This window comes from Bos indicus, chromosome 1 (assembly GCF_029378745.1).
Source record: "Bos indicus isolate NIAB-ARS_2022 breed Sahiwal x Tharparkar chromosome 1, NIAB-ARS_B.indTharparkar_mat_pri_1.0, whole genome shotgun sequence".
Taxonomy (NCBI): Eukaryota; Metazoa; Chordata; class Mammalia; order Artiodactyla; family Bovidae; genus Bos; species Bos indicus.
In genome coordinates this window covers 66458270-66478324 of record NC_091760.1, presented here as the reverse complement: position 1 = coordinate 66478324, position 20055 = coordinate 66458270, and the positions used below count along the sequence as shown (strand labels likewise).

Below are 20055 nucleotides of genomic sequence, written 5' to 3'. Positions count from 1 at the left end.
TATCTTAAAGGATAAATATTATGCTATTCTATATTGTAGACAGTGAGAATCGTGAGGATGGATGGCTGCATAGGTAGCAGCAGTATTATAACCTAATGATGCTGTTGCTGCTACTGCTAAGTTGCTTCAGTCGTGTCCGACTCCGTGCGACCCCATAGATGGCAGCCCACCAGGCCTTACCGCCCCTGGGATTCTCCAGGCAAGAACACTGGAGTGGGTTGCTGTTTCCTTCTCCAATGCATGAAAGTGAAAAGTGAAAGTGAAGTCGCTCAGTCATGTCCAACTCTTAGCGACCCCATGGACTGCAGCCTACCAGGCTCCTCCGTCCGTGGGATTTTCTAGGCAAAAGTACTGGAGTGGGGTGCCATTGCCTTCTCCGATAACCTAATGATAACCCTCCCCAAAAAATGTTAAACTGAGAAAATGATTTTTAAAGGCAAACCTTCAAGGAGAACAAATTAGAAAAATGCACACCTTGTGTGCAGACATAACCCTACAGTTGAGGGCTTGATTAATTTTCAACTCTTGGCCCAAAGGAAAAGGGACTGTTTTCTTAGGGGATTGCAGTCCTGTTCCAGGTTTGGTGGAGCTAGTACTGATGTTAGCTTCTACTCACCTCTTCGGGAAGTATGTTTCTGCAGTACCCAAACTGCACAACCTTACCTGGTGAGTGAAATACAGTTATACAGCTTTAAGGAAAGATAATAATTTGTATAACTATTGCTTTAATGTTTATTTCTGCAGATAGACTGTCAGGTCCATTTGTCACGGGTATTTTTATTTTGTTCATTAGTTTATTCTCAGTGGATATCATAATATCACTCTAACTATAGACACTTGACTTACTTTTTGAATGTAACAGTTGGGTAATGAATAATATGAAATGATTGTTATCTTGAAAGCTGAGAATATCAATATTCTGATTGGTTCATTGGGATCCTTTCATCTCCCAATCCATATGCTGTTCTCTCACATTATCCTAAAGGAAATATTTAATAGTCTGAAACTTCACCCTGTATTACTTGCAGTTTATTGGCATAAAAGGGAGTTTAAGATCCATGTAAGAAAGCAGAGTTATAACATGATTACTGGTCTCTGGCTTTCTTTATTTCTGATCTCTCTTACTCAGAGATATTTGTGTCGAGGTTTTAATGTTTTTTAGTGGACTTAAATAGGTGAGGGTTTGGGATCCCAAAACAGAAACCGAGAAGGGAAGCAACTACTGAACAAATAATGTAAAAAAAAAAAAAAAAATTTCAGAGTCAGGTTCTCCAGTGGTCCAGAGACCAGAAGCATTAGTACCATCCGGGAACTTGCTAGAAATACAAACTATCAAGCCCCACTCTAGATTTATTGAATTCGAATCTCTTATACTCAGCAATCTATGTTTTAATAAAAATTCTTCATATGATTCTGATACAGGTTTTAAACTTAAAATCCACTGCATTATGTGGAAAAAAAGAATATTGGCTCTTAAATGCTATATATACATAAAAAGGAAGATATACTGAGATATAAACATAATAATTATCATTACTAATCAGACCTATGAAATTTCCCTAAGTGTATAAATCAAGGAGACTTGCTAGAGGGCATGAATGTTTTTATTCGTTTTTCAAAAGTTAGAATGTATTACAAATATTCTTAACCAGGTATATTGATTCTATCACTTGTAAGTTATCTGAACATTTTAACTGTTTATATTTTCATTCTTTTCTACCTCTAAAGATAATATACATCATGAATTTTATAAAGCTACTGTTAAAATTAAAAAAATTTTTTTTTTCATGGTTACATTTTAAGATCTGATTGGGCTAAGAATCTTCATTTCTTAACTCTACCTTTCCTGATAATCTAGATTGAATGCAGCAATTTTTACAACAGCAAGAGATTGCAGAATGTGTTTTAATGTACATTTGTTGGCATAGTATGCTGGAAATAGTGTTGAACACATTCTCCTTTGTGGGATTAAAAAGATTCATTAATATAACACAATTATTTTTCCTTTTTCATGACAAATGGAATAAGCAAATATTCATTATTTCCAGCAATTTTAACTAAGATAAAAAAAAAATCTGTTAGTATTTTCCCCAGAAAGATAAACTTCACATATTTTAAGAAATATATACAGTGATTAGAAAGCTAATGTAAGAAAAAATATCATTCCTCAATCATGATTATTTATAGTTTAAAATGGCTACTAAAGAAGAATGAAAGTGAAAGTGAAGTCGCTCAGTCGTGCCCAACTCTTTGGGACCCCATGGATAGTTGCCTGCACCAAGCTCTTCTGTCCATGGGATTTTCAAGGCAAGACTACTAGAGTGGGTTGCCATTTCCTTCTCCAGGGAACCTTCCCAACCCAGGGATCGAACCCAGGTCTCTCACATTGTAGACAGACGCTTTACCATCTGAGCCACCAGGGAAATCCAAAGAAGAATGGGACCTGCCAGTAAACCATTCTCAAATAAGGCACTGAAGTGGTAATGAATCTTAGTCAAGCATTTCTGTTCCAAATAACATAATACAAAAGCAGTCAAAATCTTCCTGTTTTGAAGCAATCTATTTGATTGCATGCAAAGCCCTTTGAGTGCTTTGCCAAAAAAAAAAAAAATGTGATGGTGTTTCCAGATCTGCTTTAACATTAATGAAAGAAGAAACATCCAAGGCAGAGAACTAAAAGCAGAATGTCTATTAAAAACCTGTAGCAATCCTGATAATTAACTATGAAATCTTGAAAGACATATACCTGAGACTGGAAAAAAAGAAAAGATATCTGCTAACATCACATCTATTCAACATTGTTTTGGAGGTTCTAGCTGATTTCTTCCTTTAGAAAGAAGAAATAGAATTGTCCTTTTAACAGATCAGTTCAGTTCAGTTCAGTTGCTCAGTTGTGTCTGACTCTTTGACCCCGTGGAGGATAATTAGATACATAGGTAATCTAAAAGAACTGACAAATTACTGAAGTTAAATAAGTTTATCAAATGTTCTGGATATAATATCAATACACAAAAATTAATTACTTTTATATTAAAGCCACAAAGCATAAAAAAAGATATTAAAAAATTAACAACAAAAAATCAAATACTGAGTAATAAAGGTAATGAAAGATGTGTAAGACCTCTACAAAGAAAAAGAAAAATATTACTGAAAGAAGAAATAAATGAAGAGATACCAAATGGAAAATTCATTGTTGAACATCAGCTCTGACGAACTGATCTACAGATACAATGAAACTGTAGTCACTATCCAAGCATGGCGATTTGTGTGCAAACTGATAATTTTTTTCTAAAAGTTATATGAAAACACAAAAGACCTAAAATAACTATAGCATTATTGAAAAAGAACCACAAAAACAAAATTGAAGGACCTCTGCTATCAGCAATACTACAAAGCTACAGCAGTTAAAACAATAAGGAATAGGATAAATGATAGATAAACATGCAAATGACATAGAACATAAAGTCTAGAAACATAGATACACAGTAGAGTACACTAATTTGGGACAAAAGTACCATTTTAGTGCCTAGAGGAAATGATAGTTTTTTCATAAATGGTCCTTATCAACTGGATACCTAAATCAAAGTAATAAACCTTGACTCTTTCCTCACATTAGACACAGAAATACATTTCAAGTGGAACTTGAACTTAAAATTGAAGGTAAAACAATGAGGCTCCTAGAAAACAGGGCAATAGTTTTATGACCTTAGGGTAGACAAAGATGTAAAAACAAAACACATAAAGCATTAACAATAGAAAAATATTGATACATTGAGCAATATTAGCATTAAAATATTTTGTTCATCAAAAGACCACCTTTAAGAGAGTAAAAGGTGAGGCACAGAATGGGAGAAGATAGTTTGCTCTATATACACCCAACAGAAGTACTTCGTTGTACCTATCTATACACATACACAGAATTTCTTACCAAAAGAAAAACTTGGCAACATAATAACAATGAGAGAAGACTTGAATATCTCATAAAAGATATTAAAAGTAGTCAATTAACATAAAAGAAGTTCATCAAAATCATTAGACATCAGGGACATGCATTGCAATTAGATTCCACAGTGAGAGTTCTATATATACCTCAGAATGACTGAAGTTGGAAAAATAAAAACACTGGTGAGTATGTGGAACAAATAGAACTTTTATATGCTATTAATGGAAGTAAAATTGGTGTAACCACTTTAGAAAATTCAGTAGTATCTACTGAAGTTTAACATATGCATACCCTGTAACCCCAAAACTCCACTCCCAGATACATGTAACACAGAGATAAGTTATATTTGTACTAAAAATTGTACACGATTGGTCATAACAGCTTTACTTATAATAGCTCCCAACTGAAAACCACCTAAATATTCATCAGTAATAAACTGCATAGAGATGTATTTGTATAATGGAGTATTACACATCAATAAATATCAGCAACATAGATGAATATTATATATATTGAAAAAAATAAGCAAAAAATGTAAATATTGAATGATTTCATTCATCTGATAGTCCAAAATCCACAAAACTAATCTATGATGTTAAAAGTCAGAATAGTAGGTACCTCTGTGGGTGTTAGTGGCTGAGAGGGGCAAAAGAGTGGTATCTAGTAACATTCCATATCTTTTGATATGGGTATGTTTACATGGAGTATTCATTTGTAAAAACTAGTCTACCTGAACTCTTAAGAATTATGCACTTTGAGGTTTGTTTATTATATCTCAGTTAAAAAAAAAGTTTACCCCAAAAGAGGTAAGGCCAAGAAATACAAAAAGAAATTACAAATAAAAGCAAGAGTTGTGGTATTAATAGCAAAAAGGTGATATCAGGTGGACACAATATAATATGAACAATGGTGATTAACATAAAGGATGCATATATCTTTGAATATTTCCACATGAATATAAAGAATAAAAAATAGAAGATACAAGAACAAATAGAAATACATTATTAATACAATATTTTAATTTGCCTTTTTCCCATCTTTGACAAATCAAGTAATCAAAATGTAAGTAAGGACATGAACGACATAAGGAGGTAATACTTTCAGCTGCCTAATGTAACACACTTACATTAAATCACTGTTGGGTCAAAGAAATATAAACAAATTGTTTACTATATATAAAATACTCTTAATGCAATCTTAATATATCAAAAGGTATTTAATGCAGAGTTCAAAGAGAAATTTAGCCCTGTTATATCAATATGTAAGAAATAATAAATATAAATGAATTAAGCATCTACCACAAAAAGGTGACAGGGAAAAAATGAAGGAAAACAGAGGAGGGTACTAATAATGATAAAAGCAGAAATCAGTAAGGTAAAAAAACAAAAAATAGTAAACCATTGTTTCTCTTTAAATAAACAAAATCAGCTACTTGGTAGCCTAATTAAAGAAAGGCTCTCAATCTTTGCATATGTTCATTGTACGTTTCAGAGAAAGTATGAATATGCAAATAAGTAACAATAAATGATTGACAGGGGAATTCTACTAAAATGTTAAAAAAAAAAGTAGATAATGTATAGTATTTAAATTGCTGGGCATAAAGAAAGAAGTCCTTAAAGGAAAAGATCAATGTCTGATTATTAAAAAAAAAAAAACTACAGTAAAATACACCATAAGCAAAGTTAAAAGTTAAATTGAAAAAAAAAATTTGGGTCTCATGTCACAGAGAAAATTTTAACTTATGAAGAAGACTAATTATTATGAAAAGAATAAACAACCCTATAGAAAATGAGCAAAGTATATGAATAGATAATTTACAAAATATTTAAAGAGCTCTTAAATATATGAAAAGGTATTCAATATCACTTACAATATGTGAGAGGTAAATTGAAACTGCATTGACATATCTCTTTTACTAAACAGACTTGCAAAAATTTAAAAATTTGATAACAAGTATTTTCATGTTATTGCTGGGAGGAATGAAAAGTTACAAACTCCAAGGAGAGCAACTGGAGATTAAACGAGTATATGCTCTTTGGCCCAGCAACTTCAATTTTAGGAATTCATCCACTTGGTATACCTGCACAACATTTAGTTACTGCAGCAGTTTGACACAGCAACAGACTGGTACTGAACTAAGGATACTTTAACTGGTGAAGTGATTAAATAAATTATAGTACACACATGTCATTCAATATCATATAATGTAAATAAGAATAAGAAAATAATGAAATGGAAAGCAAGATACACCGTAAAGTGAAACAAGCAAAGTACGGTGAAATGCGTATGACACACTGCTTTTGTATAAAACAGAAAGCAAAAGCCTACTTCTTTTTGTTTACAAACACAAACTGTCTAGAAGGATAAACAAACTAATAATAATGTTTATTTTTTCAAGAGGATGGAAACAATGCATGGGGAAAGATGAAAGGGACAGTTTTTTATTCCATTTTTGATGTTGAAACCTAATACATGTATTACTTTCAAATTCAGATTATGGATGAGAATTTAAAGTGAGGTTACATTATCTAAATTTGATACAGGATGTTGAATTATATTTTAATTGAAGATTTGTGATTCAGGAGTATATCAAACTAATATTTTAAGAAGATTAATTTTGCACCATGATATGCAAAATGAATTCTAAGAGGGAGACATGGAAAACAGACACCCGTTAGAATATCTTTGTGATATCATAGGTATAATAAATACCTAGATTAGGATGGTGCCAATGGGAATACAAAAGAAAGGGTAAATGTATGAGGCTATGCTTAAAATGAAAGCAGTACAATAAGGATTAAATGGATATGATTAAAACAGAAATTTACACAGGACACAACTAGATTCTATTCAATCTACCTTCCTAAAGAATAAACAACAAGCAACTCTTAAGGGAGTAAATTGAAGAAATGTCACAATTCCAGCTGAATTTCTAAAGGTCAAAATTCACTGCTTTATAAAAAGATTATTGTTTACAAATTTGCATGAAGTTTAAAATAATTTTTTAAATAAAAATGAATTATAATATTTGGGTACCCTATGAAAACAGACCTACAGTTCAATGTCAAAGATATACCTAACTTTTTGGTGCTTAAGGATTTATATAATACTAAAATCAGGTAAATATAAATTTTTTAAGAACGCAAATCATTCATAATGATTACCACCACCAATTTCTACCGGTTTAAATTTTTTTCACATACTTTAAAAACTTAATTTTGCAAATGTTGCAAAAACTTACTCCTAATAACCTTTATACTCATGTTTTTAATATAATGGGCTCACACTTTGTTTTACTCCCAACATATAATTTTTCTTTGCCAACAAATACATATGTTTCAAAACTATGATCCAGAGGGCTAGTTTCTTATGCTCCTCTGCCTGTAGTGTGTATTTCCCACTAATTAAGCTCTAGCTATAAGACAATTTCTACATAATATAACCAATTTTTACTTAGCATTACTAATATATCTGTAGAATAACCTTCCTTTAAAATGTCTTTAAAAGTATTGCACTTTTGCAAGATACCTTTGATCTTAATTTTTGGGGAAGCCATAAATATTTTAAGACATTTATATTTTATTTTGGAATCAAATTTGCTTATGGTTGAATTTCAGAAGTGAAATTATACCTAATTACCAAAATTATGAATTTCCCAAGAATTATGACGGTAAGGCAGTGGATTAATACCATGAGTTACCAGAAGCCTGAAAATTACCACTCATGTTTACCTGAAGTAGGAGACTTGCAGCGCTCAAGTTCCTGGGGAACTGGACTGTCATTCAACTCAGTTAAGCCTGAAAATGAAATGAAAAAACATGAGGAATTTTCTAATGTTTCACAGATAATTATTAATTCCTATAAGTTTTAAAATAAGGCTTTGTTTTTCCCCTGTGAGAACTTTTCTATGCTCATGTTATGAGAATTTTTTTGAAAAATTTTAACAATGATACAAGAGAAGCAATAACTGACATATTTAGGGTAATTGAATATAATGGTAGAAAAATACAAAATCCCTTTTCTTATTTTTTATATCAAATAATATTTTAGTAAATGACCTAGTTTCATCTGAAAGTAGACCAAGAATAACATGAATTAGAACTTCTTTTAAAAAAAGATCTAATCAAATCTCCAATTCCAAGGGAAATGGTTACTGGCTTTTTAAAAGACCTTTAAGGAGATGTTACAAATTTTAAATATTATATTTATTTATAAAGTTAAGTAAATACTAAGTGATGTGTTCAATGGTATCAAATTCCTTCTTATAATAAGCACTCTATTTTCCTCATTTCTAATATTCCTTTATTCTAATGTCACTTTCCTGAAAAACACAAGGACAGGCACAATGGATTAACAAACATTTTGTAATTCCCACTATCTGCCAGTCTACATTCCTATGGCATTTATAAAATATCCTTATCATTTTCCTATCCTAGTTGGAGAGTTTCACTTTTTTTTCTTTGTAAATAGTTTCTACTTTATTTTTTTTTTTCAAGAAGCACATTTTATTTATTTTTCTATTTTATTTTATTTTTTTTTAATTTTATTTTATTTTTAAACTTTACATAATTGTATTAGTTTCTACTTTAATGTAAATCCCCATACCCAGGGGTACTTAAAAGCTATTGTCAATACCAAAATAATCTTTATTCATATTCCTTTCCTACCATCCTCTTATGTAATTTATACCAATAAACTTGCTGTAGATTAAAAAAATCATAGCACTTTAGAATAATGTCCACTGTGACACTTAAGCCCAGCCATTATGTTTATAAAAAAGAAATTGTAAGTTTGGCAAGTTTATTTACTTAAGGTTACAGAAATGAGTAGTGCCAAAGCTTCAACAGAATTCTTTATATATTTTGCTTAAGAGTCTTTCATCAGAAGTAATTGTGAGTATTTTCTTCCATTTGTGAATTATCGTTCCATTTTCTTTAAGGCAATAAAATGTCTTTTGATAAGCAAAAGATTAATTTACCTTAAGGACAATTTGGTTTTTTTATTTTGAATTGTTTTGATTCCTGTATAAGTAATCATTGCCTATCCCATGGTAATGAAGATATCATTCTTTGTTTTCTCAAGAAACTTCCATTTTCAGGACTACAATTCTTCTCAAGTTAATTCTGACTATGGTGTGAGATACGGATTAAGGTCCATTTTTCCCCCTATTTGCCCAGTTGTTCCATCATTATTTGTTAAAAAGATTTTCCTTTCCTAATTGATTTGTATTAGCGCCTTAGTCAAAAATAAATTGACCACGTATGCATGGGTCAGTTTCTTGATTCTCTCTTTTACAATCATTGGTCTATTTGTCTTTTTTTTTTTGACTACCACAATATCTAATTAATGTAGGTTTACCGTACATCTTGTAATCAGGAAGTGAAATCTTCCAACTCTGTTCTTTTCAAAATATGTTTTAGTTATTCTAGATTCTTTGAATTTCTAATATACATTTTTAGAATTTGTCAGTTTCTATAAAAAGATATGTTGTGGTGTTGTGCTTAGTCACTCAGTCGAGTCTAACTCTTGTGACCTCACAGACTGTAGCCTGCCAGGCTCCTCTGAACATGGGATTCTCTAGGCAAGAATACTGGAGTGAGTTGCCATTTCCTTCTCCAGGGGATCTTCCCAACACAGGAATTGAACCTGGGTTTCCTGCATTGCAGGCAGACTCTTTACCAGCTGAAATATTCTAGATTATTAGTAAATTTTGATAAATTTATAGATAAAATTAGATAGAATAAGCATCTTAAAAATATTGAGTTTTCCAGCCCATAAACATGGTACCTCCATTTGAATAATGTTTAAACATTTCCTTTCTGTAGATTTGAGTACAGAGGTCTTACACATGGCATTTTTCAAGTCTTCTGTTTAGTTTTTGACCTTCTGCCTAGTTCTTGTATTATATTTAAAAGTAGAGTATTAAAATATCCAATAATTGTTGAATTGTCTGTTTCTCCCTTTGAGTCTGTCAGATATTGCTTCAAATACTTTATAACTCTGTTGTTAGGTATCTGAAGTGAAGTGAAGTGAAAGTCGCTCAGTTGTGTCCGACTCTTTGTGACCCCATGGACTGCATAGTCCATGGAATTCTCCAGGCCAGAATACTGGAATGGGTAGCCTTTCCCTTCTTCAGAGGACCTTCCCAACCCAGGGACTGAACCCAGGTCTCCTGCATTGCAGGCAGATTCTTTACCAGCTGAGCCACAAGGGTAGCCCATGAATACTCGAGTGGGTAGCCCAACCCAGGAATAGAACTGGCATCTCCTGCATTGCAGGTGGATTGTTTACCAACCGAGCTGTTAGGGAAGCTAGTTGTTAGGTTTGTTACATCTTCTTGATATACTGACCATTTTTATCACTTTAAATGTCCCTTTTTAATAAACATTTTTTATTCAAAATCTTTTTGTCTGATATTAGTAGAGCTATTCCAGTTTTTTTTTTTTTTAATGTTTGCTGTTTGTGTGATATTTTTCTATCCTTTTACTTTTCCCATTTGTATCTTTTGGTGTCACCTTCAGACAGCATGGAATTGGATCTTGATTTATTTAAAAATTCAGCTCAACAATCTGTCTTTTGATTTTTTTTTTTATTATCTATCCACATTAAATGTTATTACTGATACAGGGTTACATGTGTCATTTTAGGTTTCCTGCATAACTCATGTATTTCTATTCTTCTAATTCTTCCTTATTGCTTTGCTTGTATTTAAGTAAATATTTAAATATTTAAGTGATATTTAGATAGTAAAGTGATAAATTTTACCCTATATTTTTGGAGCTCTTAGTGGGTATTCTGAGATTTAACATATACATCTTGTAAGAATCTACTTCTGATGTATACTAAATTCCAGTAGATATAGAAACGTTATTCTTGTAGCACCATTTCTTCTTCCTCTTTTATATGCTATTACTGGTATACATATTGTATCCATATGTATTACAAACCCCAACAACATATTGCTATAATTATTGCTTTATATAATTTTATTTTTTATAAAAGTCAAGAGAAGAGAACATACATATATTTATAAGTTTGTATATTAACCTTCTGATTTACCATTGTGGCTTTCTTCATTTGTTCTGGTAGAGCCATCATCTACTTACTCAGATATCAATACAACTTTGCTCCCACCACCTTCTTTGTGTTACTGGAAAACATATTACATTTCTATATATTATTGGCCTACCAATACAATTTTATACATATTGTTTCAGAAATTGCTTTTTAAATCAGTTAAGAGAAGACATACACACTTACTCTATTAGTTTATAACTACCATAACAGTGTTGTTTCTTTGTCTAGATTCAAATTACCATTTGGGTCACTTTCTTTCAGCCTGAAGATCTCCCTCAGTAATTCTCTGAGGATGGCTTTTGCTAGAAGAAAAGTGGCTCAGAGGTTAAAGCATCTGCCTGGAATACGGGAGATCTGGGTTTGATCCCTGGGTCGGGATGATCCCCTGGAGAAGGAAATGGCAACCCACTCCAGTACTCTTGCCTGGAGAATCCCATGGAGGGAGGAGCCTGGTAGGCTACAGTCCATGGGGTCGCTAAGAGTCAGACATGACTGAGCGATTTCACTTTCTCTGCTAGAAGAAAATTCTGTTTTTGTTTATCTGGGAATACTTTTTTTTTTTTAATAATAAAATAAGCAATAATCTTGTAAAGCAGTCAAAATACAAATAATATAGCTAATAGCATTAGTGGAATTATAAGTAAATATTTTGGCCATAAGCCTTTCTGGGAATACCTTTATTTAACCTACATTTTTGAATGTGGTTTTGCTGGTGATAAGAATCTTTATATATTTTTTTTTCCTTTTAGCACTTTGAAAATCTCATCCTAAAGTCTTCTGGCTTCCCCTATGTCTGTCCTATTTTTTGAGTCATACGTGATAAGTCATTTTTCTGTTATTTTTAACATTTTCTAGTTTTCCAGCATTTTTACTATGATATGCATCAGTGTGGTATCTTTGCTTTTATCCTACCTGGACTTCTTCAAATTCTGGAAGTTTTCATGTTCTTTTTCTCTCTTCCCTTATTCTACTACTTTATTATGGACATATTGGTGCATTTAAGTGTCCCATACTTCTCTAAAGTTAATTTTCTGCATTTTTCTCTGTTCTTAAGAATGCATAATTTCTATCAACCTACCTTCCAATTGGCTGATTCTTATTTCTGCTAGTTCAATCTACTATTGAGTTCCTCTACTGAATTTTTCTCTCATTTATTATACTTTGCAACACTAGAATTTCCATTTGGTTCTTTTTCCAGAACCCTATCACCTCATCTCCTCTTGCTCACTCCTCTGACAACCACCAATATGTTCTCTGTATATATCAGCTTATTTTTTTGCAGTTTTTGTTTTTAGGTTCCACATATATGTAATATACAGCATTTGTTTTTCTCTGTTTGACATAATTCACTTAGCATATTGGCCTCAAGAGCCACTCATGTTTTCACAAAGGTAAGATTTCCTTTTTTTATGGCTGAATTAATATTCCATTGCATATTGTCTTTATCCATTCATCATCAATGATCACTTAAGTTGTTTCTGTATCTTAGCTATTTTAAATAATGCTGCAATAAGCATGAGGGTGCATGTATCTTTTTCAGTGTTTTCATTTTCTTTGGATACATACTCAGAAGTGGAATTGCTAGATCATATAGTAGTTCCATTTCTAATTTTTTGATAAACTTCCATACTGTTTATCACAGTGCTCGAACCAATTTCTTTCCCACCAACAGTGCAAAAGTTCCCTTTTATCCATGTCCTTGTCAATATTTGTTATTTCCTGTATTTTTTATAATAGCCACTCTAAGAGCTCCAAGGTAATTTCTCATTGTAGTTTTAATTTGCATTTCCGTGATGATGCACCTTTTCTTTTTAAAAATTTATTGAAGTATAGTTGATTTTAAATTTTGTGTGTTAGTTTCACAGCAAAGTGATTAGTTACATAGCAAAATGATTTGTTTGTACATCCACATATTAATTCTTTTTTCAGATTCTTTTCTCATATAGGTTATCACAGAATATTTAGTAGAGTTGCCTGTGCTATACAGTAGATCCTTCTATGTTATCTATTTTGTATACTGTATGTGTATGCTAATTTCAAGGTCCTGATTTATCTCACCCACTCCCATACACACTCATTTCCCCTTTGGTAACCATAAATTTGTTTTTAATATCTATAAGTCTGTTTCTGCTTTGTAAATAAGTTCATTTATATAACATTTACTGTTGATTCCACATATGAGTAATATATGTTATTTATCTTTGTCTGACTTCACTTCGTATGATAATCTCTAGGTCCGTCCATGTTGCTGCAATGGCATTATTTCGCTCTTCTTTATGGTTGAGTTAAGGGCTTGCCTTATGGCACAGCTGGTAAAGAATCCACCTGCAATGCGGGAGACCTGAGTTCGATCCCTGGGTTGGGAAGATCTCCTGGAGAAGGGAAAGGCTACCCACTCCAGTATTCTGGCCTGGAGAATTCCATGTATAGTCCATGGGGTTGCAAACAGTCAGACACGACTGAGGGACTTTCACTTCACTTTATGACTGAGTAACATTCCCTTGTATGTATGTACCACATCTTCTTTATGTATTTATCTGTCGATGGACACTTACATTGCTTTCATGTCTTGGCTATTGTAAACAGTGCTGCTGTGAACACTGGGGTGCATGTATCTTTATCTTTTCTAATAATGGTTTTCCAGGATATATGCCCAGAAGTGGGATTACTAGATCATATAATAGTTCTATTTTCGTTTTTGAAGGAACCTTCATACTGTTCTCTGTAGTAGCTGTATCAGTATGCACTCCTATCAACAGTGTAGGAGGATTCTTTTTCTCCACACCCTCTTCAGCATTTATTGTTTGTAGATATTTGATGATGGCCATTCTGACTAATGTTAAGGTAACTTCATTGTGGTTTTGATGTGCATTTCTCTGATTATTAGTGATGTTGAGCATCATTTCATGTGCTTTTTAGCCATCTGTGTGTCTTCTCTGGAGAAATGTCTATTTAGATCTTTTGCCAGTTTTTGTATTTTTTTAAAAAAATTATTTATTTACTTGCTTTTTGCCTGTATTCAGCCTTTGTTACTGCATGAGGGCCTTCTCTAACTGTGGCGAGTGGGGTCTACTCTTCATTACAGAATGCAGGCTTCTGATCACGGTGGCTTCTCTTGCTGAGGAGCATGGGCTCTCGGGCACACAGCCTTCAGTAGTTTTGGCCCACAGACTTAATTGCCTCATGGCATGTGGGACATTCCCTGACCAGGGACTGAACCCATGTCTGCTGCATTGGCAGGTGGATTCTTAACCACTGGACCACCAGGGAAGCCCTCTGCCCATTTTTTGATTGTTTTGTTTTTAATATTGAGATTCATGTGCTGTTTGTATACTTTGAAGATAAATCCCTTGTTGGTTGCTTTGTTTGCAGATATATTCTCCCATTCTGAGGGTTATCTTTTTGTTTCACTTATAGTTTGCTGTGCAAAAGCTTTTAAGATTAATTAAAGTCTCATTTGTTTTTTGTTTTTTCATTATTCTAAGAGGTGAATTGAAAAAGATCTTGCTGTGATTTATGTCAAGGAGTGTTCGTCCTGTTTTCCTGAAAGACTTTTATAGTATCGGCCTTACATTTAGGTCTTTAATCCATTTTGAGTTTTTGTGTATGGTATTGTAGTTTAGTCACTAAATCACGTCCAACTCTTTTGCAACCCCATGGATTGTAGCCTGCCAGGCTCCTCCATCCATGGGATTTCCCAGGCAAGAATATTGAAGTGGGTTGCCATTTCCTCCTTCAGGGGATCTTCCTGACCCATGTCTCCTTCATTGGCAGGTGAATTCTTTACCACTGAACCCACCAGGAAAGCCCATATGGTGTTAGGGAGTGTTCTAATTTTATTCATTTATATGTAGCTATCCAGTTTTCCCAGCAGCACTTACTGAAGAAACGACCTTTTCTCCATTGTATATTCTTGCTTCCTTTGTCATAGATTAGTGACCAGGGGTATATGGTTTATTGCTTGTCTTTCTGTCCTGTTCCATTAATCTATATTTCTGGTTTTGTGCCAGTACCATACTGCTTTGATTACTGAATATTTGTAGTATTATCTGAAATCAGGGAGCCTGATTCTTCCAACTCCATTTTTCTTACATAGAATTCCTTTGGCTATCCATGGTCTTTTGTATTTCCACACAAACTGTAAACTTTTTTGTTCTAGTTATTCAAAAAAAGTCATTAGTAATTTGATAGGGATTGCACTGAATCTGTAGTATAGTCATTTTGACAGTATTTATTCTTCCAATCAAACAACGTTTGTGTTGTCTTTACTTTCGTTAGCATCTTACAGTTTTCAGAGTACAAGTCTTTTGCTTCCTTAGGTAAATTTATTCCTAGTTATTTTATTCTTTTTTGATGAGATGGTAAATGGGATTGTTTCCTTAATTTTTCTTTCTGATGTCTCATTGTAACTGTATGCAAGTGATTTCTGTGTATTAATTTTGATCTTGCAACCAAATTTATTTACCACATTCATTTATGAGATCTAGTAGTTTTCTGGTAACATCTTTAGGATTTTTATATGTATAGTATCAAATCATCTGCAAACAGTGACAGTTTTACTTCTTTTTTCCAATTTGGATTCCTTTTATTTTTTCTCTGATTGCTGTTGCTAGGACTTCTAAAACTATGCTGAATAAAAATGACAGTAGACATCCTTGCCTGATACCTGATGTTAGAGGGAATGCTTTCAGCTTTTCACCACTGAGTATGATGTTATCTGCAGGTCAGTGATGGCCTTTATTGTGTTGAGGTATGTTCCTTCTATCCCCATTTTCTGCAGAGTTTTTATCTTAAACGGGTATTGAATTTTATCAAAAGCTTTTTCTGCATCTATTGAGATGATCATATGGTTTTTATTCTTCAATTTGTTAATATGGTATAACACTGATTTATTTTTGGATACTGAAACAGCCTTGCATCCCTGTGATAAACCCCACTGGATCATGGTATATGATTCTTTTAACATATTGTTGGATTCAGTTTGCTAGTATTTAGTGGAGGATTTTTGCATCTGTGTTCATCAGTGTTATTGGCATCTAATATTCTTTTTTGGTGGTATCTTAGTCTGGTTTTGGTATCAGGGTGATAGTGGCCTCATAAAAAGAGGTTGGGAGTGTTCCTTCCTCTAATTTTTTGGGAAGAATTTCAAAAGAATAGGCATTTCGTTGTTTTTTTTTTTTTTTATGTAATCCCACTTGTTTATTTTTTATTACATTTTCTTTGGTTTTGGGGTCAAAAAAAAATCACTGCCAATACCCATGTCACAGAGTTTACCACTTATGTTTTCTTGTAGTTTTATGGTTTCAGATCTTACATTTAAGTCTTTTATCCATTTTGAGTTAATTATTATGTATGGTCTAAGATCCATTTGCTATGTTATGTAACTTCCATGTCTTGTTGGTATTATCTATTTGATGAGGCATTATCATCATAGTTTCCCTTCCTTCTATAGTTCTTTAAACATTTTTTAAAGTTGCTGTGAGATCTTTGTTAAATTCAACATCTGGGCCCTCTCAGAGGCAGTGTCTGTTTCCTTGCTTTTTCCTGTGAATAGGTAACACTTTCCTATTTCTTTGCAAGTCTCATATAATATTTTGTTAGCTGGACATGGCAACCCACTCCAGTACTCTTGCCTGGAAAATCCCATGGATGGAGGAGCCTGCTAGGCTGCAGTCCATGGGGTCTCTAAGAGTCGGACACAACTGAGCAACTTCACTTTCACTTTTCACTTTTATGCATTGGAGGAGGAAATGGCAACCCACTCCAGTATTCTTGCCTGGAGAATCCCAGCGACGGCAAGGCCTGGTGGGCTGCCGTCTATGGGGTCACACAGAGTCGGACAAGACTGAAGCGACTTAGCAGCAGCAGCAGTGGCAGCTGAACATTTTAGGCAATATAGCAATTCTGGATGCTGATTACTGATTTCACTCCCCATTTCTGGTTTTTATTGTTATTTGCTTATTTGTTTAGTAATCTGGCTAGACTACTTTAGTGAAATTTACTTTCCTTACCTTGTGAAGGCTTTGATATTGTCCTCAGAAGGTGCAGCCTTCAGTGTACACAGTCACTCTGAGACAGCAGTGGTTTTTTTCAGCAGGGCTCTCTTTGATGCTTTCCCTGGTCTCTCTGGAAGGCTGTCTGCCTTTGTTGATATCACTTCTAGCTATTAGGTATCACAATTAGAGCCAAGTGATTACTCTGCTATTTTAGAGAACACCCTGGCCCAAATAGTATTCCAACATTAAATTTGGACAGGGGTCATATTTGAAGCCATTCTTGGAGGTTTATTCAAACCTCAGGAGAAGTTGTCTTAGCTATCTCTTTTCTAGGTTCTCTCCAGTGAACCAGCTGACTATGTTCTAGCTGGTTACTCTTAGGAAGAACTACCTTCCTCTTATTTTATTTCTATCAAATACTTCATCAGTTTTGAGGGCATTTTTATGCTTGAATTTCTCAAATTGTTTTAAATTGAGCTAGTTCGCTTGGAGAGAGCATCAGAATTCGCAGTTCTTATAGACTATCTCATCCCCTGAGCAAAACCTCTAAGTCTCTAGGCTGGGGTAGAGGTGGTAACCTCTGATTTTGTTTGACTTTTTTTTGGCATGAAACTTCTGCCTTATGAGCATGCTGGTGTGAGAACAGTCAGAACCTCAGCATTTTTGACTTGTCATACCTGGCGTAGAACTTCTGTCCTATTAGTTTGGGACTGGCAGGGGAAGGGAGCCTCTGACCTCTTGACCACACTCAGCAGGAATTTGGACTTTTCAACTTTGAGTTAGAGCAGGAAATGCTGGCAACTTGAAGGCAGGAGAGGTACAGTGCAAGTTGTGCCTCAGGTCTACAAACTCTCACTTTTTAAACCAAGTTTCAATATAGTTTCTTGAATCAATGCTTTTTCATTTTCTGCATCCTCTTAGGACAATTACCAGAGACTAAGTGATTGGTTTTTTAAAAACAGGTTTTACCAGTTATGCTTTCTCTCTGTAGAATGTATCCCTGGTGCTTCTCAGGTTGGTATCTGAAAAATCTATCCTGTATAGGATAGTTTTAAGAATATTTCTCAAAGAAAAAAAGCATTTCTCAATTGTTTACTGCTATTATATAGGGATATAGTTGATTTTTGTATACTGACTTGTATTCTTTGATGTTGCAAAATTCATAATTGTTTTTATAGCTTTTTTGTTTATTCTTTTGGGTTTCCTACATATACCACAATACTACTGGCAAATAAAGAGTTTTAGTGTTTTCCTTCTGATCTTTATACAAATTACTTTTTAGCTTGCTTTTTGCCCCTACTTAAATCAAGCACAATGTTGAACAAAGATAATGAGAGTGGACATCAGTCCCTTGTAACCAGTTCTAGTAGAAAAACATTCAATATTTTAATATTATTTCATAATTATGTTAGTAAATTTTTCAGAGATGGGTTTTATTCAATTTAGGATATATTTTTCTATTCCTAATTTTCTGAGGATTTTTATCATAAATAAGTTAAATTATGAGTTTTTTGCATGTATTGAGGTAATTACATATTTTTCCTTTGTTATGTTAATTGGATGTTTTGCATTGATTTTCAAATATTAAACATATTCTTGGTAGAAATCCACCTGTTATATTTCATCTTTGTTACAGACATCTGTCTTCCATTTGCTAATATATTATTTATCACTTTTGCATCTATGTTCATAAGTGAGACTGGTCTGTACTTTCCCTTAAGTTACTATTTTTGTCAGATTTTCAACATTGTGCTGGCTTCATAACCTACTGGGAAGAATTCTCTTTTTCTAGTTCTCAAATTGTTTGCATAAAGTATGGGTTATTTCTTTCTTAAATGTTTGAATTAGTCAGTGAGGCCTGCAGTTTTCTTTGCTGTGAATATTTAACTGAATAGAAGAAAATGTTAAAAAACATGAGTCTATTTATATTTTCCAATGTGTTTGTCACTTTTAAAAATTTGTCACTTTTTATAATTTTTTTCCTTTCAAGAAATCTCTTAATTTCATCTACATTTGGTTATTATGCTTTTATTCTTTCTTGATCAGTCTTACTAGGGTTTTATAGATCATAGTAATTTTTTTTTTAAGAATTATCTTGTGGGATTGTTGATCTACTCTATCTTTTGCCCTCTATTTCACTGATTTCATTTCACTCTTTCACTGATTTAATTTCTTTCCTTTGTTTACTTTGGGTTACACTATTCTTTTTCAGTGTTTTAACTAAGAAGATTTTTTTAGATTATTGATTTGAGATCCTTTTTTCTAATTTAAGCTTCTAGTGTTCTAAACTTTCCATTAGGTACTACTTTAGCAACATCGCAGTATCACAAATTTTGGTATTTTGTGTTTATACTTTCACTAAGTTAAAAAATAATTTTAAAAAATCCCTAATGATTTCTTCAAGACATGAGCTATTCTTAATTTTCAAATATTTGGAGATTTTAAGACATATTTCTGCTATTGGTTTCTAATTTAATTTCTTTTATGATTAGAGAACACACTGTGCTTGATGTTAATTTGTTATTGTTTCATGACAGTCCATATTTGTGAATGTTCCACGTTGCAAAAAAAAAAAAAGTGTATTTTCATTAATATGCAGGTGTCTATTTATGTCAGGTCAATTTTGTTAGGAGAGTTGCTTAAGTTTTTTACAGGCTTACAAATTTTTATCCTTTGTCAGACTGCTCAAGTGAAGTGCTAATCATTCGGATTCTAGAAAGTATTGAGCTAAGCTGTGGCTGGCCTGCAGCTTTAATTAGATTCAGTTTCCCTTCAAAATCTTTGCTCCTCAATCCAACCTTCAAACTTTCCTATTCACTTTTTTAATGGGCTGATTCCTAATATTCCCAGTATTTGTGGAGAAAGAGAGTTGAGATGCAGTTTCAGATAGTTTAATTCAGCTTGGGTCAGATTCTATAATAACCCCTGAATGCAAGCACTTTGAGACTGCATGAATTTTCTACTTTTACCCACTAGATGCCAGTAGAGCACTCCTTCCCCAAGTTGTAACAACCAAAAATGTTTCCAGACATTGCCATA

At 33.2% G+C, this 20055-nt stretch overlaps 1 protein-coding gene across 4 annotated transcripts in view; it reads right to left on the bottom strand.

Annotated features, from left to right (window-relative positions):
- The window catches only part of STXBP5L (syntaxin binding protein 5L), a 321677-nt gene that overhangs the window by 76827 nt on the left and 224795 nt on the right, over positions 1-20055 (bottom strand). For all 4 annotated transcript variants that reach the window (XM_070788639.1, XM_070788654.1, XM_070788646.1 and 1 more), the window contains one exon: positions 7675-7740. In XM_070788639.1, coding sequence (XP_070644740.1) covers positions 7675-7740 — 66 coding nt within the window. The remainder of the gene's footprint in view (positions 1-7674; positions 7741-20055) is intronic.